Genomic DNA, 19,534 nt, shown 5'->3' with positions numbered 1-19,534 from the left:
TCACATATGGAGAATCAGTATGTACTGATAGGAATTATTAGAAAGAAAGGAAGAGAGAAAAAATATCAGAGAAAGCTTCCCGGCTTAGCCACTCGCGCCCTGATATTTTTTCTCTCTTCCTTTCTTTCTAATAATTTCTATCAGTACATACTTAATCAATAGACCATGTTATTTCATAATCGGGATATGATGCTATTATTTTTCCATCACAATACAAATATTTATGTTTTCTTAACAAGCTTGCCAATCTTTTTACCAAATGTGGAAAATCAAATGATGCGTAATATTTTTTTTCATTATGTATAAAATATGTCTTATCTGAGTGCACACCAAGTTGAGCATAAGCGCTTTGATGGACCTTGATCGCACGTTATAAGTCGTACATTAGCACCCGTTTTGCTCAATCTATCTAAGCATTCTTTCATTAAAATCACTATTTCTTCCGCTTTCATACATTTTCCTGGGAGAAAATATGCTAGCGGTTGAAGCCATGGATGAAGCGCATTTATACTATCCACACAAAATACAAATACGCATTTTGTTCTTTCACTTTTCCTTCCTAAAGGCCCAAGATCAACGAGTCCTTCTATTTGATCCAGACTAAATGAGTATTCTTCATATGATTTTATATACATTTCATCCCATTTTAAAGCACAAACTCTTTGTTCTACAGGCAACTTTGAAATTTTTTCCTGCAATTTGTGGAATAGAACATCACAAAATCCTGGTATTATATTAAATTCTTCGTGCCATCTTCTAATAGTTTGTTCTGCAGGAAAATTGCAACCTGCCTTTTGTAAACGACGCAATGCAGATGCCGAATAATAAAAAAGCTACTTCAAAAGAGTTTTTTCTTCCTCTGTATATGCCGCATGTGGAGTATAGAGTTGTTAATTAATCATTGCTTTTGCAACGGGATGCAGATTTTGTTCATTAATTAAATTTTGTATTTTCTTTTTGTTATTTTTTTTATTTATTTTTTTCTTAGGTACTTGGCGACGTTGTAAACGCAATTTTAAACGCTTTATAGTCTGCCGCAAACGAATATTTTCACGTTTTAAACTTTTAATTATCTTTTCTGGATTATATTCTTTTTCACAATTTTGTCATTAACAGATCACACTTATCAATGTTTTCATATCTTTCAGGTTCTAAATGCATCCATTCTGTAATATCTTCCTCTTCTAATGATTTGTCAAAATTTAATTTTGCTGGAAGATAAGTTTGTTTGAATCGATCTAATAATTGCTTATTTATTTTATCATTATGATCGATATTAAATGATGTTCCTGCAATTGCGTTATTATATGTATTTCCTACTTCTTCCATTTCTTTTATTTGGTTTTGTTCTTTTTTTGCTTTTTGCATCTCTCCTATTTCCATAGCTGCCTCAGATTTTTCTTCTAAATTTATCAAATCATTAAATCGAATTGGCACAGCATCGCGTTTTAATGTTTTCTTGCCTTCTCCCTTAAATGAGTTAGCATTAAATGATCTGCACACAGACCAGCACGACGAAATGAATTGACAGTCCATTTTTCTAATTTAATATTCCCTAAAATAAAGTAATGAAAAACGATTGACAAATAGTAAATATTTTGAAAGTACTTTCAAAACATAATTATTTTATTTTCAAATAATAAATGAGATAATAATTGAGGGCGCGGATCAAAGAACTCGCTCTGCGCTCAAATCGTGTAAAAGTATTGTCTAAACGTCTCAGAGCATGACAATTTTGAAAGTCGCAGAATTAATTTTTTTTTAATATAGACTTGTAGAGTACGACGAGACGAAACTTTTTTTTTTGCAGTTTTTTTGTTCGATGCTTATTTTTAATAATAAAAATAAAAAACTGAAAAATTTTTATCCCCAAATTCAATAAGATTTTAAGATATAAATCGTCGTAATTTGGCCAAATTTTATTGAAATCATTTCAAATTTGGTATACGCATGCAGTATAGTCTAGCGATGCCTACAAAATAATAAAGAAGCTGAAAATCGCCTATTGTTTAATAATAATTAATTGCAAATTGAGGCCAATCGGTAACCATGTTTTTTTAGTTTCGCCGACAAAAAGTATCGAGGGAACTTGAAATTTGGAACAACTTCCAGTGATACATTTGTTCCTCACCACTGAAGGAAGATTTCTGGAAATTTTCAGATCGATTCATTGAAAATTTGCGGATATATGCATTTTATAAGAAAACATGCGACGCCAGCAATGATAGCTTCGTGAGCGCTGAGCACCATCAGGCAGCGTACTCGTCGTTCGGTTTTCCAGGACTCGATTTTATAATGATTTTTTACAACTTTAACTATTGTTATTTGTTAAATTACTATCGTCCTAAAAACCGCGTCTCTGGAGTGTATGTGAAATATTTCGAAATAATAATAATAAAAGTATTTAATTAAGAAACCGTATAAATAATAGTTCATCATTTCGATATTTCGTGGGAAGTGAGCGATTGTTCAAATGTATAACCATTAAAAAATCATTATAAAATCGAGTCCTGGAAATCCGAACGGCGAGTACGCTGCCTGATGGTGCTCAGCGCTCACAAAGCTATCATTGCCGGTGTCGCATGTTTTCTTATAAAATGCATATTTCCGCAAATTTTCAATGAATCAATCTGAAAATTTCCAGAAATCTTCCTTCAGTAGTGAGGAACAAATGTATCACTGGAAGTTGTTCCAAATTTTAAGTTCCCTCGATACTTTTTGTCGGCGAAACTAAAAAAACATGGTTACCGATTGGCCTCAATTTGCAATTAATTATTATTAAACAATAGGCGATTTTCAGCTTCTTTATTGTTTTGTAGGCATCGCTAGACTATACTGCATGCGTATACCAAATTTCAAACAATTTCAATAAAGTTTGGCCAAATTACGACGATTTATATCTTAAAATCTTATTGAATTTAAGGATAAAAATTTTTCAGTTTTTTATTTTTATTATTAAAAATAAGCATCGAACAAAAAAACTGCAAATAGAAAAAAGTTCCGTCTCGTCGATCTCTACAAGCCTATATTTAAAAAAATTAATGTTGCGACTTTCAAAATTTTCATGCTCTGAGACATTTGGACAATACTTTTACAGGATTTCAAGCGCTAGGCGAATTCTTTGATTCGGGCCGTCAATTCTATCTATCTGTTACGCTCGGTCGACCCGCTGAACTTATTTTTAGCCGAGCGCGCGTCACACAGGTACAGCGTTTCGTGTGTGCGTGAGATGTGCTTGGGCTCGAAATCCCGCTGATCTTATCCGCACGCGCTTATATTGTACTTTATTGAACTATTCTTTAATGTTTTTTTTATAAACTTCTTATATCAAAAAGTTTAATTTTTTGTGAAATCTTTACATATTCAGCAAGCACTAAAATACATATTGATGCGCGAAAGATGCCGAGATCATCTCTCTATTGCGCAATATATAATTACCAGGAAAATATCAGAATAACAAAAGTCTTAATTTATTTTATCCATAAATTCGTAATACGTTCTTTAGCCTATTAAAAATCAAATATCAAATAACTTTGCTCCACAAGATATCAAAACTCGAATTAAGAGTATCATTTTTAAATCATTTTGTAAACAAATTTAAGATTGCTACTTTTACTTATACATTCGACAGCAAAATTAAAGTATCACTCATTCTGCTCTCTAAAAATAGGCAAATTTCGAATGAGTGTAACTTTGTCAAAAATGATCATAATGAAATATTCCATATTCAAATTTTAAATTTGAAATCTTTACTTTTCAGATTGGTACTTTATTAAAGTTACTGATTTTTTACGAAACTATACGGATACAAATAAAGAATGCAAAATGCGTTAAATTTCAAAATTTTTGTATGAACTTTGCAAAGTTCCATGACATAAATTAAAAATCGCACACAAATGCGGTTTATAGCTTTTGAAAGTGTTAATATTGAAACAAAAATGATTTTTTTTACTTTAACATTGAATAATTTGTTGAAAAAATTGCACAACGTTCAAACGAATAAATTAAAGGTAAAGATTTACGCTTTCAAATACTGATCTTAAAAGTAAAGCTTTCAAGTTGTAAAATGCTTCTCAGAACATTTTATTATGCCTACTTTTGACGAAGTTATAAATTCTCTTGAAATTTGGAGGGCAGAACGGGTGATGCTTTAATTTTGCTGTTAAGTGTGTATACATCAACACATTATCATTGGATATATTTATATCATTTAAAGAAACATTTCTTATTTTTATAAACACGATTTCAAAAATATGCAAAAGTATGCTTTTAAAAAATAACTTATAAACAAAACTTACCACTGTTGCGTCCATAATTTTTGTCTTGTATCTTGCTTTGATGGAAATCTAAATAAATGTGAACCTGTAGTATATCGTCCGTTACGACAGTTTTTATAAGCACATTTATCATAAATTGTTTCCATTGTCCACTGATTATTTATTATACTTTATTTAATAAATGTTAAATATGTTTCATAAACTTTTTAAATATAAAACTAAAAAACTATATAAATTAAAGGATAAAGTTCCGATTAGCGGAACCCTCCGATTTTTTTGAAACTACACTATTTTTTGTATTTTTGCACGTTGATTACGAATATGATAATGAAAATCGCCGACAAGGTCATTTTCAAGGTCAAAACATTAAAAAACTGAAAAAATATCACTTTTTTAACATTATTTCAATAAATATTGACGTAACAAACAAATGTTTCAAATAAAAGTTGTAGTTCTTGTAAAAATACATTATTTATGTTCTATGCATTTTTTGTGTAAAACTGATAATTTTCGAGAAAATTGACGTTAAAGATTAAAAACTTTGGTAAACAGGTAGGCCTTAGCTTGCATGCGCATGCCGTTCAAGAATGTAGCGGCGTGTGTGCGTATACAATTTATGTATATTTATTAAATCTTTGCCTTGCTAAAAATCTAATGAGTCTACAATATACTAGAAATACTAGATACTGAAAAGATTAGCAAGATCCCAACGCAAGGTGTGTGCGCGCAGAAAGTTTATATGAATTAAATCTTTGCCTTACTAAAAGTATGATGAGTCTACTATATACTAAAAATTTTAAATACAGGAAAGATTAGCAAGACCCCAACGCAAGGTGTGTGCGCGCAGAAAGTTTATATGAATTAAATCTTCGCCTTACTAAAAGTATGAGTCTACAATATACTAAAAATATTAGATACTGAAAAGATTAGCAAGACCCCTACGCAAGGTGAAGAGCATATTGTGTTTGAAAGTTATTTTAAAATTTTATAATAGTGAATAGCCATGTAATAGGCGGGGGGAGGGGCAGAGCCCCTCCCCCTGCACCCTCCTCCCCGCCAGCGCCTTCTGCTCCCTCGGGGGGGCTTCGCCCCCCCCAACCCTCCTTTTTTCGTCCCCCCGAACCCCCCCTACCTGTTTACCAAAGTTTTTAATCTTTAACGTCAATTTTCTCGAAATTTATCAGTTTTACACAAAAAATGCATAGGACATAAATGATGTATTTTTACAAAAACTACAACTTTTATTTGAAACATTTTTTTGTTACATCAATATTTCTCGAAATAATCTCAAAAAAGTGATATTTTTTTCACTTTTTCTCACCTTGTTTTGACCTTGAAAATGACCTAGTCGGCAATTTTCATTATCATATTCGTAATCAGCGCGCCAAACTACATAAAATAGTGGAGTTTCAAAAAAATCGGAGGGTTCCGCTAATCGGAACTCCACCCAAATTAAATAACAATTAAACAGAAATAAAAAAAAATATAAAAACGATATTTTATAAAACGATAATATTGCAAAATGAGAAATGTGAAACGAAGCTGCACGGTAATACACAGACTTTCCGTTGCACACTTACTATGAGCGTAGCGTATTTATCTCAATTTTTACCGAGATGCTCGCTGTTTACTTGTTTTGCTAGGACAGTGCTCGGAATTTGTTGAACATTTCAGCCGATTTCCGCGGTATACCCCTTTTTTGTCTCCATACCGCGCTTGCTGCAGCCGCTAGGGTCAACGCCGCCGAGCGTTAGGAGCGGCACTATTTAATTATGAGTGGATTCTTCTCCCTATTTATTAAAATTTTAACAAATTTATTAAAATTTATTAAAAATAAATTTATTATTAAATTTATTAAGTGAAAATATTTCAATAGATTTCCACGTCACCCATGAGGTACTAATGCTGACGCGTTTTTTTAAAAGTGGTTTTTCCAGTAGATCCGCTCCACTGAAGATAAAAATGCGTCAGCATTAGTATCTCATGGATGATGTGGAAATCTATTGAAATATTTTTACTTAATAAATTTAATAATAAATTTATTTTTAATAAATTTTAATAAATTTTTTAAAATTTTAATAAATAGGGAGAAGAATCCACTCATAATTAAATAGTGCCGCTCCTAACGCTCGGCGGCGTTGATCCACTGATCTCTATATTACACTGGATGGCGTATGCTGTACAAAATGTGTGTTACGATTTGAAGACCCGGCAGCCATATTTGATACAGTAAAATATGCATCTTTCGGCGGTAAAATTCAAATGACGGTAATAATATAAACAACGATTAAAAAAATATTTTTATTGTTCACAAGTAGAAAAGGTAGTAGTATGAGTAAATGTGCATAAATATAAAATAATATTAAAAAATATAATAATTCTAAATGAACAATATATAGGAAAATATGTTAAAAATATGTTTTGTAGAAAAAAATTAAAAGTCGATGATTTTTTTCAAAATTTTTATTTTCAAACTTTTTGCAATAAACGCAAACTGATTTGTATTCTCCAAATAATGTTGGAATACTACCAATGCGTAAACATTTCTTATTTGTTCCTTCTTAAAAACATTTTTTTTCAAAGTGGTCTGAACATAATAAAGAATGATTCTTTGGTACAAACTTTGATCCGAGATTCATGTTCTGCAACCATAACTGCAATATTTCCTTATCTTTCAGAGGAAACCTTCACAAAAAATATTCCACAATATTAATTTTGAAAAAGATATGACATTAAATGCAATAAAAAATTTACATAACCTGTAAGGCATAAATATGTGGATATGTAACTTATATACTTACTTATGATGTGTTCTACCCTCGATCCCTTGTTTTGAACCACAATATGTACACGATGATACCATTTTTGTAGCATGAGTAAAAATTTTGTTCAACTAACTCGATACGACGTACATACGACAGTTGGAATCTCAACCTCAACTGACCTCAACAGTGGACGCTACCATATTTGCATATTTTACTTTATCAAAGATGGCTACCGTAACAAGCTGTCCTATTCGATACGCCATCCAGTGTAATATAGAGATCAGTGCGTTGATCCCAGCGGCTGCAGCGAGCGCGGTGTGGAGAAGAAAGAAGGTGTATACCGCGGAAATCGGCAGAAATGTTCAACAAATTCCGAGAACTGTGCTAGGAGATTGTTTTATAAAACTATAATCTCTCTCAGGACTGTCGATGATATATATATACTGTGAGTCACAAAATTATTCGCTCAGTCGAGAATGCAACAAAGATGAATGAAATAATGAGACAACAAAGGACTTTTTGAAATTTTTTAATTTGGAAATACATAATTTACAGTTCAATATAACAGAATTGTAAAAAAATTTGGAACATTGTGGTTTATAATTACAGAAAAACAGGTTATAACAATTCTTTACACGTTTCCACGTCACAAAATTATTCGCTTATTTTGTAGAAATTATTATTTTAATAAAATTTATACTTAGTGAGATACCCTTTTTGTTTTATAGCTTCGGCAAGTCTTTTTGGCATCGATCCTACTATTTTTTTCAAATAATTGCTGTCTATTTTTTGCCATTCCTTTTGTAATCTATTTTGCAACTCAGTTTTGCTTGTAATAGAATGTTTGCGAATTTTTTCCGTAATACTCTTCGAACTGTTTCGTGGGAAACTTCTTTTTCAGAGAAATTTTGAAGAAGTGAGTTTATTCGGGGAGCACTTATCTTCGGATTTTCTTTAACTTTTCTAACTACAAACGCTCTTCTGAAGAATTTAATAATTTCTTTCTACCACGGCCTGTTTTATTTTCTATTTGTCCTTCTTCTTCGTATTGTTTAATAACGTATCGCGCCGTCAAATAACTTTTACAAACAATACTTCCAATTTCTCTTAAAGATTTACTATTTTTTCAATAAAAAATAATTAATTTCCTAACTTCAAGATTTGTTTCTTTGCTTTTTCTGCCCATGATAATGAATTATTGAAACGAGAAGTTAAAAATTGAAATCGATGCTTACTGAATGCTTTTCTATGCTATACTGACTATCTTAAGCAACAATCAGAAACAAATACCCATCGAAGTTAGTAGACTGCATTTGTTTTAGTCGGTTCATAGCGTGAGCGAATAATTTTGTGACGTGAAATCGTGTAAAGAATTGTTATGACCTGCTTTTCTGTAATTATAAACCACAATGTTTCAAATTTTTTTTACGATTCTGTTATATTGAACTGTAAATTATGAATTTCCAAATTAAAAAATTTCAAAAAGTCCTTTGTTGTCTCATTATTTCATTCATTTTTGTTGCATATTTTTATTTATCAATCTTTTATAAATAACATTTTTTAAATAATTTTTGACAATATCTGATTTATAAAGGATTGGTAAATACACAATTTTTAAAAAGAGCAATTTTTAGGGTAGTCATATTTTAAAAAATAAACAAGTATTCGATCCGACCAATATAATTTCAAGTTTTATGACACGGTTTTTTTCAATTGATATACAATATTTGTTTTAGAAAAAATTAAAGTCTTCCAGAACAAGCACACAAAATTTTGTGTATGTGTAGTGTTAAGAATATAGAATTAGATTTTAAAACTTAATTGTTAAATGAAACTTTGTGCGGTGCACACTTGCTTGCGGTGGTTCATGACTATAGTCCTCTCAAATTATAAATAAAAAGATTATTTTTACTGTCTAGCTTGCATTCGTGTTTAATATGTATTTTTACATCTATTATAGTTTACGTGTAAACGCCCAACCCTGGCTTTTAATATTCAAAATAAGTTATTGGTCATTACTGTATGAAATATCTATAAGAGTTTATCATCTTTTTAAATATTGACAAAAATGCAATACTTTATTTACACACGCGCACGCACACACACACACACACACACACACACACACACACACACACACACACACACACAAAATTATAAAAGTAATTTATTAAAATAATTTAAATGTACATTTTCAAATTACACAGGTTATTGAAAATAACTGATCTTTTGCTAAATAAACTGTAAATGCGAAAATAAATGCTACAACACATGTATTTACAATACGTGTGTATTTATGTTTCAAATCTGATTGATATACGTAATCATGTTTTACAAGTATGCATTACCGACACTTTGTAGATATAGCACATATCGGAACCAAAAAGTCGTGGACATAGCACGGAAGAGACCCAAAAGATCGTGGACATTACCTACGGGATTCGTGGACATTGGCTACGTAGTTCAATGTGCACGTTTTGTGCACATAGAGGCGCTAGCCCACAGAAACACGAAAAATGCGGGCATGTCCACTCTCAGTCTTCTCTCTGATTATACCCTATTATTATACCATATATATAAATATGTTAAAAAATAAGGTTGCCGTCACATACAGCCCGTAATCCATAATCCGCACCGAAAGTCCACAAAAGTTACTACGTATTTCGTCCGTAACGTTACGTGTGTTTTTATCAAGATCTATAGAGAGATGGTTACCTCATGCGCAAAGAGGGACGAGGGGCAAGAGGGGCTAATGCTGTGCGGGGCGAGCGGCAAGAGGGGCAAATGCTGAGCGGGACGAGCGGCAAGAGGGGCATTGATGATCTCATCGTCAAACAGTAGTTGTCTCTCTCGCACGCTTTAGTGTTTTCTCTCTCGCTCCTTTAATATAGAAATGCTTTGAGTTTTTATCGAAAAAATACTTTTATTTTGTAAAATATTGATAGCACTGGAAATTGCGTAATAAAAATTGAAAAGTAAATTAGAAAGGCGCTATACATTACATATATTGCAAATTATAGCGCTAGATATTTAACGTTTATAATGTTAAATATCGCTGCAACTATCAATGAAAATATTATCATGAAAAATAATATCAATGAAAATAAAATATAATTTGGGGATATACACAAAAAACATCATTTGTAAAGTAGTAAAATAAAAGAAAAAATAGTACATATTTAAAAATTATTTTTAAAATAATATTTACTGTTTATATGCATTATTTACAAAAAAAATAATATAAAGAAATTTATTTTTTATATTTAATTGTGAAAACCTCAAAAATTGTCAAGAAATTGTAACTGAAATTCAAATGTAAGTACAATTCTAGGATAATATAAAAAGCATCATACACAAATTTATTATGATACAAACTTAAATAATGAAATTGTAATATATGTTTCAACATTGCAAATGTGAATATTTATATGATAAAATTTACAAAGTGTTAACAATTTTCAAATATTTGCTAATAAAATATTATTGAAATGTTTCTGTTGAAATCTTAAAATAATTCTTTAAAACAAATATGATGGGGTATATATTAGGGATCATTAAATATGCGGCAACATTGTGATTATAAAATTTTATAAGTATCTATAATAAAAATTAAGTATAATAAACATAATAAGTATATAAGTATAATAATAAAATTTTTATAAGTATCTATAATAATAAAAATACATATATGTTGTATTAATCTGTTAATATAAAGAAATTTATTTGCGTTAAATTATTTAATAATTTTTTTATATTAACAGATTAATACAACATATATGTATTTTTATTATTATAGATACTTATAAAAATTTTATTATTATACTTATATACTTATTATATTTATTATACTTAATTTTTATTATAGATACTTATAAAATTTTATAATTACAATGTTGCCGCATATTTAATGATCCCTAATATATACCCCATCATATTTGTTTTAAAAAATTATTTTAAGATTTCTGTTTCAAGTTTGAGCGTTCTGAGTAAACCACACAAACATAGGATGGACGCGCTCCGAACTTGGTGCGCGAAGGAAAGTGGCAGTTTATGCCAGTGCCGAATCAGAGTTATCACACTTGAATACCATAACTAACAAATTTATTGATTCATTTATTTCACACGTGGTAATCAGTGAATATAAGATTGTGAAGGAATTTTCAATACATTCCTTTCCTCCTTTTAATGCTTATGCGATCGAATAATCGGCTTGTAAATAATAATCTTGATTTACCTCACTGACACGTGAATTAAATCTGTTAGATGAGTCGCTACTATTCGTTCACCGACACGTGAAACTTTCCTTGTGGAGAGATTCTGGGCGACTGCCGACTCGAATGCTGCCGAGAAGCCCAAAAGGAATTTTGTTTACAGTGCGCGACCTTTTACGTGTATTATGCGTGATTGACGAAAACCACACGCTAAATACTCTCGCCGGGAAGTGCTGCCTCTCCGGCTTCACGCGGATTATTATTCGATTATCGACCGCTGTCACGGAATCGATCGAATCCGCAACAATTTCAACAGAAACATTTAAATAATATTTTATTAGCAAATATTTGAAAATTGTTAACACTTTGTAAATTTTATCATATAATTATTCATATTTGCAATATTGAAACATATATTACAATTTCATTATTTAAGTTTGTATCATAATAAATTTGTGTATGATGCTTTTTATATTATCCTAGAATTGTACTTACATTTATGAATTTCAGTTACAATTTCTTGACAATTTTTGAGGTTTTCACAATTAAATATAAAAAATAAATTTCTTTATAGTATTTCTTTTGTAAATAATGCATATAAACAGTAAATATTATTTTAAAAATAATTTTTAAATATGTACTATTTTTTCTTTTATTTTACTACTTTACAAATGATGTTTTTTGTGTATATCCCCAAATTATATTTTATTTTCATTGATATTACAGTCTAAATACGAGTACAAAGCAATTTGTATCACAAATGCATCTGTTGCAGCGATATTTAACATTATAAACGTTAAATATCTAGCGCTATAATTTGCAATATATGTAATTTATAGCGCCTTTCTAATTTACTTTTCAATTTTTATTACGCAATTTCCAGTGCTATCAATATTTTACAAAATAAAAGTATTTTTTCGATAAAAACTCAAAGTATTTCTATATTAAAGGAGCAAGAGAGAAAACACTAAAGCGTGCGAGAGAGACAGCTACTGTTAGCCGATGAGATTATCATGCTCTCCCCTTCCTTCGTCGCCCCTCGCCTTCAAGCTGTTTCTAGCTCCCCCCTTACTTCGTCGCCCTTCGCCTAAAAGCTGTTCTAGCTCTCCCCTTACTTCATCGTCCCTCGCCCACAACCGGTTTGCCTGAGGTAACCTTCTCTCTATAGATCTTGTGTTTTTATCTCCTTGTGTCCCATGGAGCCGTAATTTCATGAAATTTCCGTAAAAGTTACTACAAGTTACTAGTTATTACTAGTAATGCTTTTTTTAATTTTATTTATTTAACTAAATTTGACGATTTAATTAAAACTTTTGTTAAAATTATAATATATTCTGTAGTTTTCTTATGAATAAAATACAAATAAATAATTATAATTTGTTAAATAAAAAATTGTACTACCGTTACGACTGTATTTACGGCTCCATGGGACACAAGGAGATAAAGGTTGCGTTCCGTTTTGCGCATAGCACGCATCGTTCGCATCGCTAATGCTTAGCGCATTGGCTGCGTTTCGTTTCATTATGCGCATGATACATGCTTTGAAACGGAACGATATTGAACGCATTAGAAGCGGAAAATCAAAATGGATTCCACAATAAATTGCGCTATCAATGTGACAATGTTTTTAATTGATGAAATGAGTGACAGTAATAGTAGTGAATCATCAATGACTCTTCCATTATGACTCTTTCTATTTTGACACTTTTTACAATATCGCTATCAATCGCCATATGCAATTACGCAATCGCATGGAACGCATAAGCTGCTGCAACTCAAACTTGAGGTAGCTGATGCGTGTATTATGCGCTGCAGGTGGTGGGGATCTAGGGAATTCTAAGCGCTGTTCATGCGCGCATTGAGTGAAACGGAACGTTTTTTATGTAATTCGTGCGCATAATATGCGAAACGGAACGCAACCAAAGGCTGCGTTCCGTAAAGCGCATATGCGCGTATACATAACGTATACTATAGATAGATGCGCGCATATGCGCTTTACGGAACGCAGCCAAAAACACACGTAACGTTACGGACGAAATACCTAGTAACTTTTGCGGACTTCCGGTGCGGATTACGGATTACGGGCTGTATGTGACGGCACCCTAAAGACGTGCAGTGCGTGTGGATATTGGAAGAAGCCTAACGGCCGTCACATGGCTGTCACGCTTGCTGTCAATAGCGACTGCGCATCCTACCTGCGCAGACAAAGAAAGAAATCTTTCCCTATATTTTGCCTCTTTGTCCGTTCTGCCAAAGCATGCATGCTGGGTCCAAGATCTATAGAGAGAAGGTTACCTCATGCGCAAAAAGGGACGAGCGACAAGAGGGGCTAATGCTGTGCGGGGCGAGCAGCAAGAGGGGCAAATGCTGAGCGGGACGAGCGGCAAGAGGGGCAATGATGATCTCATCGTCAAACAGTAGCTATCTCTCTCGCACGCTTTAGTGTTTTCTCTCTCGCTCCTTTAATATAGAAATGCTTTGAGTTTTTATCGAAAAAATACTTTTATTTTGTAAAATATTGATAGCACTGGAAATTGCGTAATAAAAATTGAAAAGTAAATTAGAAAGGCGCTATACATTACATATATTGCAAATTATAGCGCTAGATATTTAACGTTTATAATGTTAAATATCGCTGCAACTATCAATGAAAATATTATCATGAAAAATAATATCAATGAAAATAAAATATAATTTGGGGATATACACAAAAAACATCATTTGTAAAGTAGTAAAATAAAAGAAAAAATAGTACATATTTAAAAATTATTTTTAAAATAATATTTACTTCTTATATGCATTATTTACAAAAAAAAAATACTATAATAAAATTTATTTTTTATATTTAATTGTGAAAACTTCAAAAATTGTCAAGAAATTGTAACTGAAATTCATAAATGTAAGTACAATTCTAGGGTAATATAAAAAGCATCATACACAAATTTATTATGATACAAACTTAAATAATGAAATTGTAATATATGTTTCAACATTGCAAATGTGAATATTTATATGATAAAATTTACAAAGTGTTAACAATTTTCAAATATTTGCTAATGAAATATAAAAATTGTATGTATTTAGATAAAAAAAATATTGTTTAGGCTATGTGGGTTAAATTATTTCTTCGATTTTGTTCATTTGAATATGTTAGGGGAAATAACAGACAAAATAATTAATATACGTACCTTCGATTTTTACTATATAACCTCTTAAACTGACACATGAAAGTCAATAATGAGAGCGAGTGACAGAGTTATGGCCGGAGCACAGACTTTTGCATAAAGCATAACGCATAAGCATAAGGAAATTGATTGGTCCATTTCCTTATGCATTTGCTTATGCTTATATATAGACCAATCAATTTTCTTATGCTTATGCGTTATGCTTTATGTAAAAGCTTGTGCTCTCGGCTATTGGCCGGAGCACAGACTTTTACATAAAGCATAACGCATAAGCATAAGGAAATTGATTGGTCCATTTCCTTATGCATTTGCTTATGCTTATATATAGACCAATCAATTTCCTTATGCTTATGCGTTATGCTTTATGTAAAAGCTTGTGCTCTCGGCTTATAGGGTGAAATCAGATGATACGGAAAAGAACTGTGGAACGGAGAGTGCGTCATTGAGACAGCCAATCACTTGCGGAATACAATCGTACGCAATAGCTGTGATTGGCTGTCTCAATGACGCACTCTCCGTTCCGCAGCTCTTTTCCGTATCATCTGATTTCACCCTTAAGCTGGTTCTACAATAAGTTGCAAATGCCCCGTCACCGGTCGCGAAGGATGGCAACTACTAATTGGAAAGCGCTATTTCTAGTTATTTTTAGTAAGACGGAGCATTCGCGACTGGCGACGGAGTATTTGCAACTTATTGTAGAACGGGCCTTAGAAACAGTTAGAAAAGGAAGAACTTTGAAAGAGAGAGACAGCTACTGTTTGTCGATGAGATCATCATGCTCTTCCCTTCCTTCATCGCCCCTCGCCATCAAGCTGTTTCTAGCTCCCCCCTTATTTCATTGTCCCTCGCCCACAACCGGTTTTCCTGAGGTAACCTTCTCTCTATAGATCTTGTGCTGGGTCTAGTTATATATGTCTGTTGAACGCACCCATTGTGTCCGACATATTGGAATAACTTTTCCATGTTTTACTTCTATTCCGATAGAGGTACTAGTTTCACTCTCTTGTTAACCCTTAGTAACGAACTCATGTAAATAAAGAGAAATATAAGTTGTATTAGCAATGTGTATAAATAATAATAATAAGGTTATATAAATATAATAATAATAATAATAATAATAACGAAGTAATTGACAGACGCTGTTAAATTTTATTGATAAATTTTTCTTAGATTTATGAACAATTATTTTGATTTTTCTTATTACAATGCTGTGCTTGTTGTAATAGTGCAACTTCTCTTGCTGGTAAATAATGAATATCATTACTTGCTCTGTATATTTTATACTATATGTTATTGTTATTACGTATCTTTTACTTGTAGGCAACGAATATATAACGAAGGAAAATAAAATGTCTGAGGCAGACATAATATTTGATGAGGAACTTTCTCCAGATTTATTCTCAGATATAGAATTGTCAACAAATGTGAACAATACTGTTAATTCAGACTGTAAGCATTTATCTGTATATTCTTTATATTATCTCTTATATTATTTGTAATACTCAGATATTTGACTTTATAAAGCAAGTTCCATGTCTATTGGTATTAATGAACCAGAACCTTCTGATGATGTACCTGAATGGAAAGGTATGAGCATGGATGAAATACGTAAAGGCCTTGGCATGTATGAATACCAAGAACATCCACCAATTGTTGTTTCTTCTCATCATACAGTGTTATTTAAGGTATAAATAGAATGTACATTTTTTAAATTAGTAATATTGTTAGAATGTTTGTATATATCTATTAAATATCATTAAATAAATTAACATATATATCATTAAATAAATATATATATTTTTTGGTTAGTTGCCATTATCTACATGTGGACCACCAAAGCCGTATCCAATACAACAAATAGATAAATGGAATCCAAATTATGTACGAATGCCATGTTCTATACATAGTTTATATCCAATAGAACAGGTATATATTTTTATTTATAATGTATTTTTTTGTAATATAGTGATGATTATTATTTAATAAAATATTTTGTTTTTTGTCAATAATTTAGTTTACTAATATCTTTTATAATGCATAAATAATTCATAATATTAATCAGATTTTATTTTAGAGAGGTGGAAATCGCTCTTATCGAAATAGATGGGAGATGATTCAAGAAGCTTTGTTAAAGAGCATTCTTTCCAGCCAACAATTAGAAGATGCTATACTCTCGTACAATCAAATATATGCACAACGTTGGAATTTTGCAGCACTCCATCACTTTTTCTCAGAGGTATATCGTGTAATACTTATATACTACAATTGGATTATATCATTTCAAAGTTTTGATTAACAAGCAATTTTGAATGAAGGTCCTGGACTCAGAAGAAAGAACCGTCTTCTTTGAAACTTTAATGCCAAAGATAGTCCAACTTGCTTTGCAACTTCCTGTGTTGTTAACTGGTGCAGTACCTCTCTTGAAACGCCATATCAATACTTCTATTAGTTTAAGTCAATTGCAAGTAGCTTCGCTACTGGCAAATGCATTTTTTTGTACATTTCCTAGACGCAATTCCAGTAATCCACAATCGGAGTATGCAACGTATCCGTATATTAATTTTAATAGGTAATGCTTTAAATAATTGTGTTTTACATAATATTTAGTTGATGAAATGTAAGAAATTTCTTTTTTAAATGTGTTTTGGGCATAAATATACTTTCTTGGTCACATATTTCAGACTGTTTGCTGCTTATAGTGAAGAAAAACATAATCAATGTGAGTCAGTGATGGAAAAAATCAAATGTCTTCTTCATTACTTTAGAAGGGTAACATCTAAAGGTGAGCACATTATAATCACAAATTTTTTTATATATAATATATATTTATACAATTTATCAATATAGTATAATTTGACATAATATCTGACATAAGAATCTGAATCACACTATGATTTTCACATAGAGTAGCACCTGAAGGTATAATAACAATTGAACGGCGTTACATTCCACTGGAAAATTGTCCAAAATGGAACTTGCAAGATAAGAAATTGCCACCGTTGCACGTAACGAGTAAGGGGACCATTGAAAATGAAGGAGCAGGGCTGCTCCAAGTGGACTTTGCAAATAAGTAAGTTTGCTATACAATCCTGGTGTATTATACAATGAAACAACCAAAAGGTTTATGGAGTATTGTGTAAAATTAGCAGATAGGATGACAAAATAAATGAATATGGCGAAACTTGTGAAATTGTTATTAATTTTATTTTTTATTTTGAACAGATACATAGGCGGTGGTGTGCTGGGCCTAGGTTGTGTACAAGAAGAAATACGATTTGTCATATGTCCAGAACTTATGGTTACTATGTTGGTTACGGAAGAGTTAGACGATACTGAAGCGCTCATCGTTAGCGGTATTGAACGATATAGTAAATATGAAGGTTACAGTAATACTTTCAAATGGAGAGGAGATTTTGTTGACGAAACACCCAGAGACAATAGCGGCAGGCGTATGACGTCAATCGTCGCCATTGATGCCCTTTATTTCAGACAGCCCTTGCTACAGTTCAATATGGACAACATAACCCGTGAACTTAATAAGGTTTTTAATTGTAATATAATTATTCTACAGGCCAAAATAAGTATAAAAGTTAATGAAAATTGTTTCCAAACTGTTATATAAACTCACAAAATAGTTTTATTCATAAGTGTCCATTTTCTAAAATTATATGCATAAATTGTGTGTGTGTGTGTGTGTGTGTGTGTGTGTGCGCGCGCGTGCGTGCGTGCGTGTGCGTGTGTATTTTTTTTTTATTTATGCATATAATAGTTATATATAATATCTTAAAGGATATTACAAATTATATATATAAATAATGTTTTCACAATTTATTCCTATTCATAATAATAGACCTATAATGCCACTCCCTACAATCTCTTGTTTCAAAGTGACAAAATATATTTTCTACAGGCTTATGTTGGATTTATTGGATCTGATATTTATAAGAATAATCTGTCCGCCATTGCAACGGGAAACTGGGGATGTGGAGCATTTCGTGGAAATCCGAAATTGAAAGTATTGATACAATTAATGGCTGCTGCAGTTGCAACTCGATCCATGGTTTACTTTACTTTCGGAGACACAAAGTTAAGGGATGATGTGGCAGCGATGTATGCGCATTTAGTTCAGCATGATATCGATATAGGTATTGACTTGGTTTATTTAAATATTGATATGTGTAGAAATTATGGCCGTTATATTTCTTAATATATTAATTTTCAGCACGGCTTTACTCAATGCTATCTGAGTATCGTCGAGAGTCTGCATCGAATATTCATTCGGATTTTTATTGTTTCTTGTACAACAGAAGTAGGATAAAACTATCGAGCACATATTTCCCAGCAAAGAGTGAAAGCTCTTTGGCAAAGATTCCTGCCAAATATTTGACAGACACATTATTTAAAAGAAACAAAATTGTGAGCTCAAGTAAAGATGTTGACAACAAGCGATATCTTTATTTTAAAACTAAGGAACAGAAAATGACGGAAGAGGAAAAGATAATTAATTGGCTAGCGAGTTGTGATGACGATAGCGACGATAATATTAAATTAAATATAAAGGATGCATTAAATGAAAAAACCAAGAGTGATCCAAAGGAAACAAGTGATTGTAAAAATAACGATTTACATGACAATTGTCTTATAGATAACACCGTTGAAGCAATGAACAAAAAATGTACTAATATAGTATCAAATAGATCAGACAACAATGTCAACTCGTTGAATCTAAAAAAGTCGATTACCCAATGTTCGATTGAAGATCAAGATGCATCAAAAACAAAATCTGGGTTATTATTGAGATCTACAGAATCAAATGACAGTAAATCCATTAAGCTTTCAAAAGATCATTCTCCAGAATTGTATAAAAAAAAATCATTATTGAGGAAGGATGGCCAAAGGAAGATCTCAGATTTTTTCCAAAAAATATAAATACCGATAATAATTATTTTAACTGAATGCCAATATGCTTCTGCAAGTTTGTTTGTTATTATAAACATTTTGTATAATCTATAATTATGAGCAAAATTACAAAGTATATATAATATAAGTTAAACTTTGTGTAAAATGATTATTTAAGTACCTTAACATTTTCTCAC

General features: G+C 31.5%; 1 protein-coding gene across 5 annotated transcripts; it reads left to right on the top strand.

The window, feature by feature from the left end:
• The first annotated feature begins 15,424 nt into the window (after positions 1-15,424).
• Positions 15,425-19,491, top strand: LOC136998102 (poly(ADP-ribose) glycohydrolase-like). Of its 5 annotated transcripts, XM_067350218.1 has the most exons (11): positions 15,425-15,681; positions 15,759-15,887; positions 15,963-16,123; positions 16,248-16,364; positions 16,513-16,674; positions 16,754-17,007; positions 17,120-17,220; positions 17,349-17,508; positions 17,661-17,979; positions 18,349-18,583; positions 18,661-19,491. In XM_067350218.1, the coding sequence occupies exons 2-11, from the start codon at positions 15,788-15,790 to the stop codon at positions 19,365-19,367; spliced, it is 2,316 nt and encodes a 771-aa protein (XP_067206319.1). In that variant the 5' UTR covers positions 15,425-15,681; positions 15,759-15,787; the 3' UTR covers positions 19,368-19,491. The 5 variants fall into 5 exon arrangements, with proteins under 5 accessions (XP_067206319.1, XP_067206322.1, XP_067206321.1 ...); XM_067350221.1 differs by lacking the exon at positions 15,425-15,681 and having other exon boundaries at positions 15,753-15,887; positions 15,996-16,123; XM_067350220.1 differs by lacking the exon at positions 15,425-15,681 and having other exon boundaries at positions 15,758-15,887; positions 15,967-16,123.
• The last annotated feature ends 43 nt before the right edge of the window (positions 19,492-19,534 follow it).

The sequence above is a fragment of the Linepithema humile genome, chromosome 2 (assembly GCF_040581485.1).
Source record: "Linepithema humile isolate Giens D197 chromosome 2, Lhum_UNIL_v1.0, whole genome shotgun sequence".
Taxonomy (NCBI): Eukaryota; Metazoa; Arthropoda; class Insecta; order Hymenoptera; family Formicidae; genus Linepithema; species Linepithema humile.
Note: the sequence above shows the minus strand (reverse complement) of the source record. Positions and strands in the feature narration are given on the sequence as shown.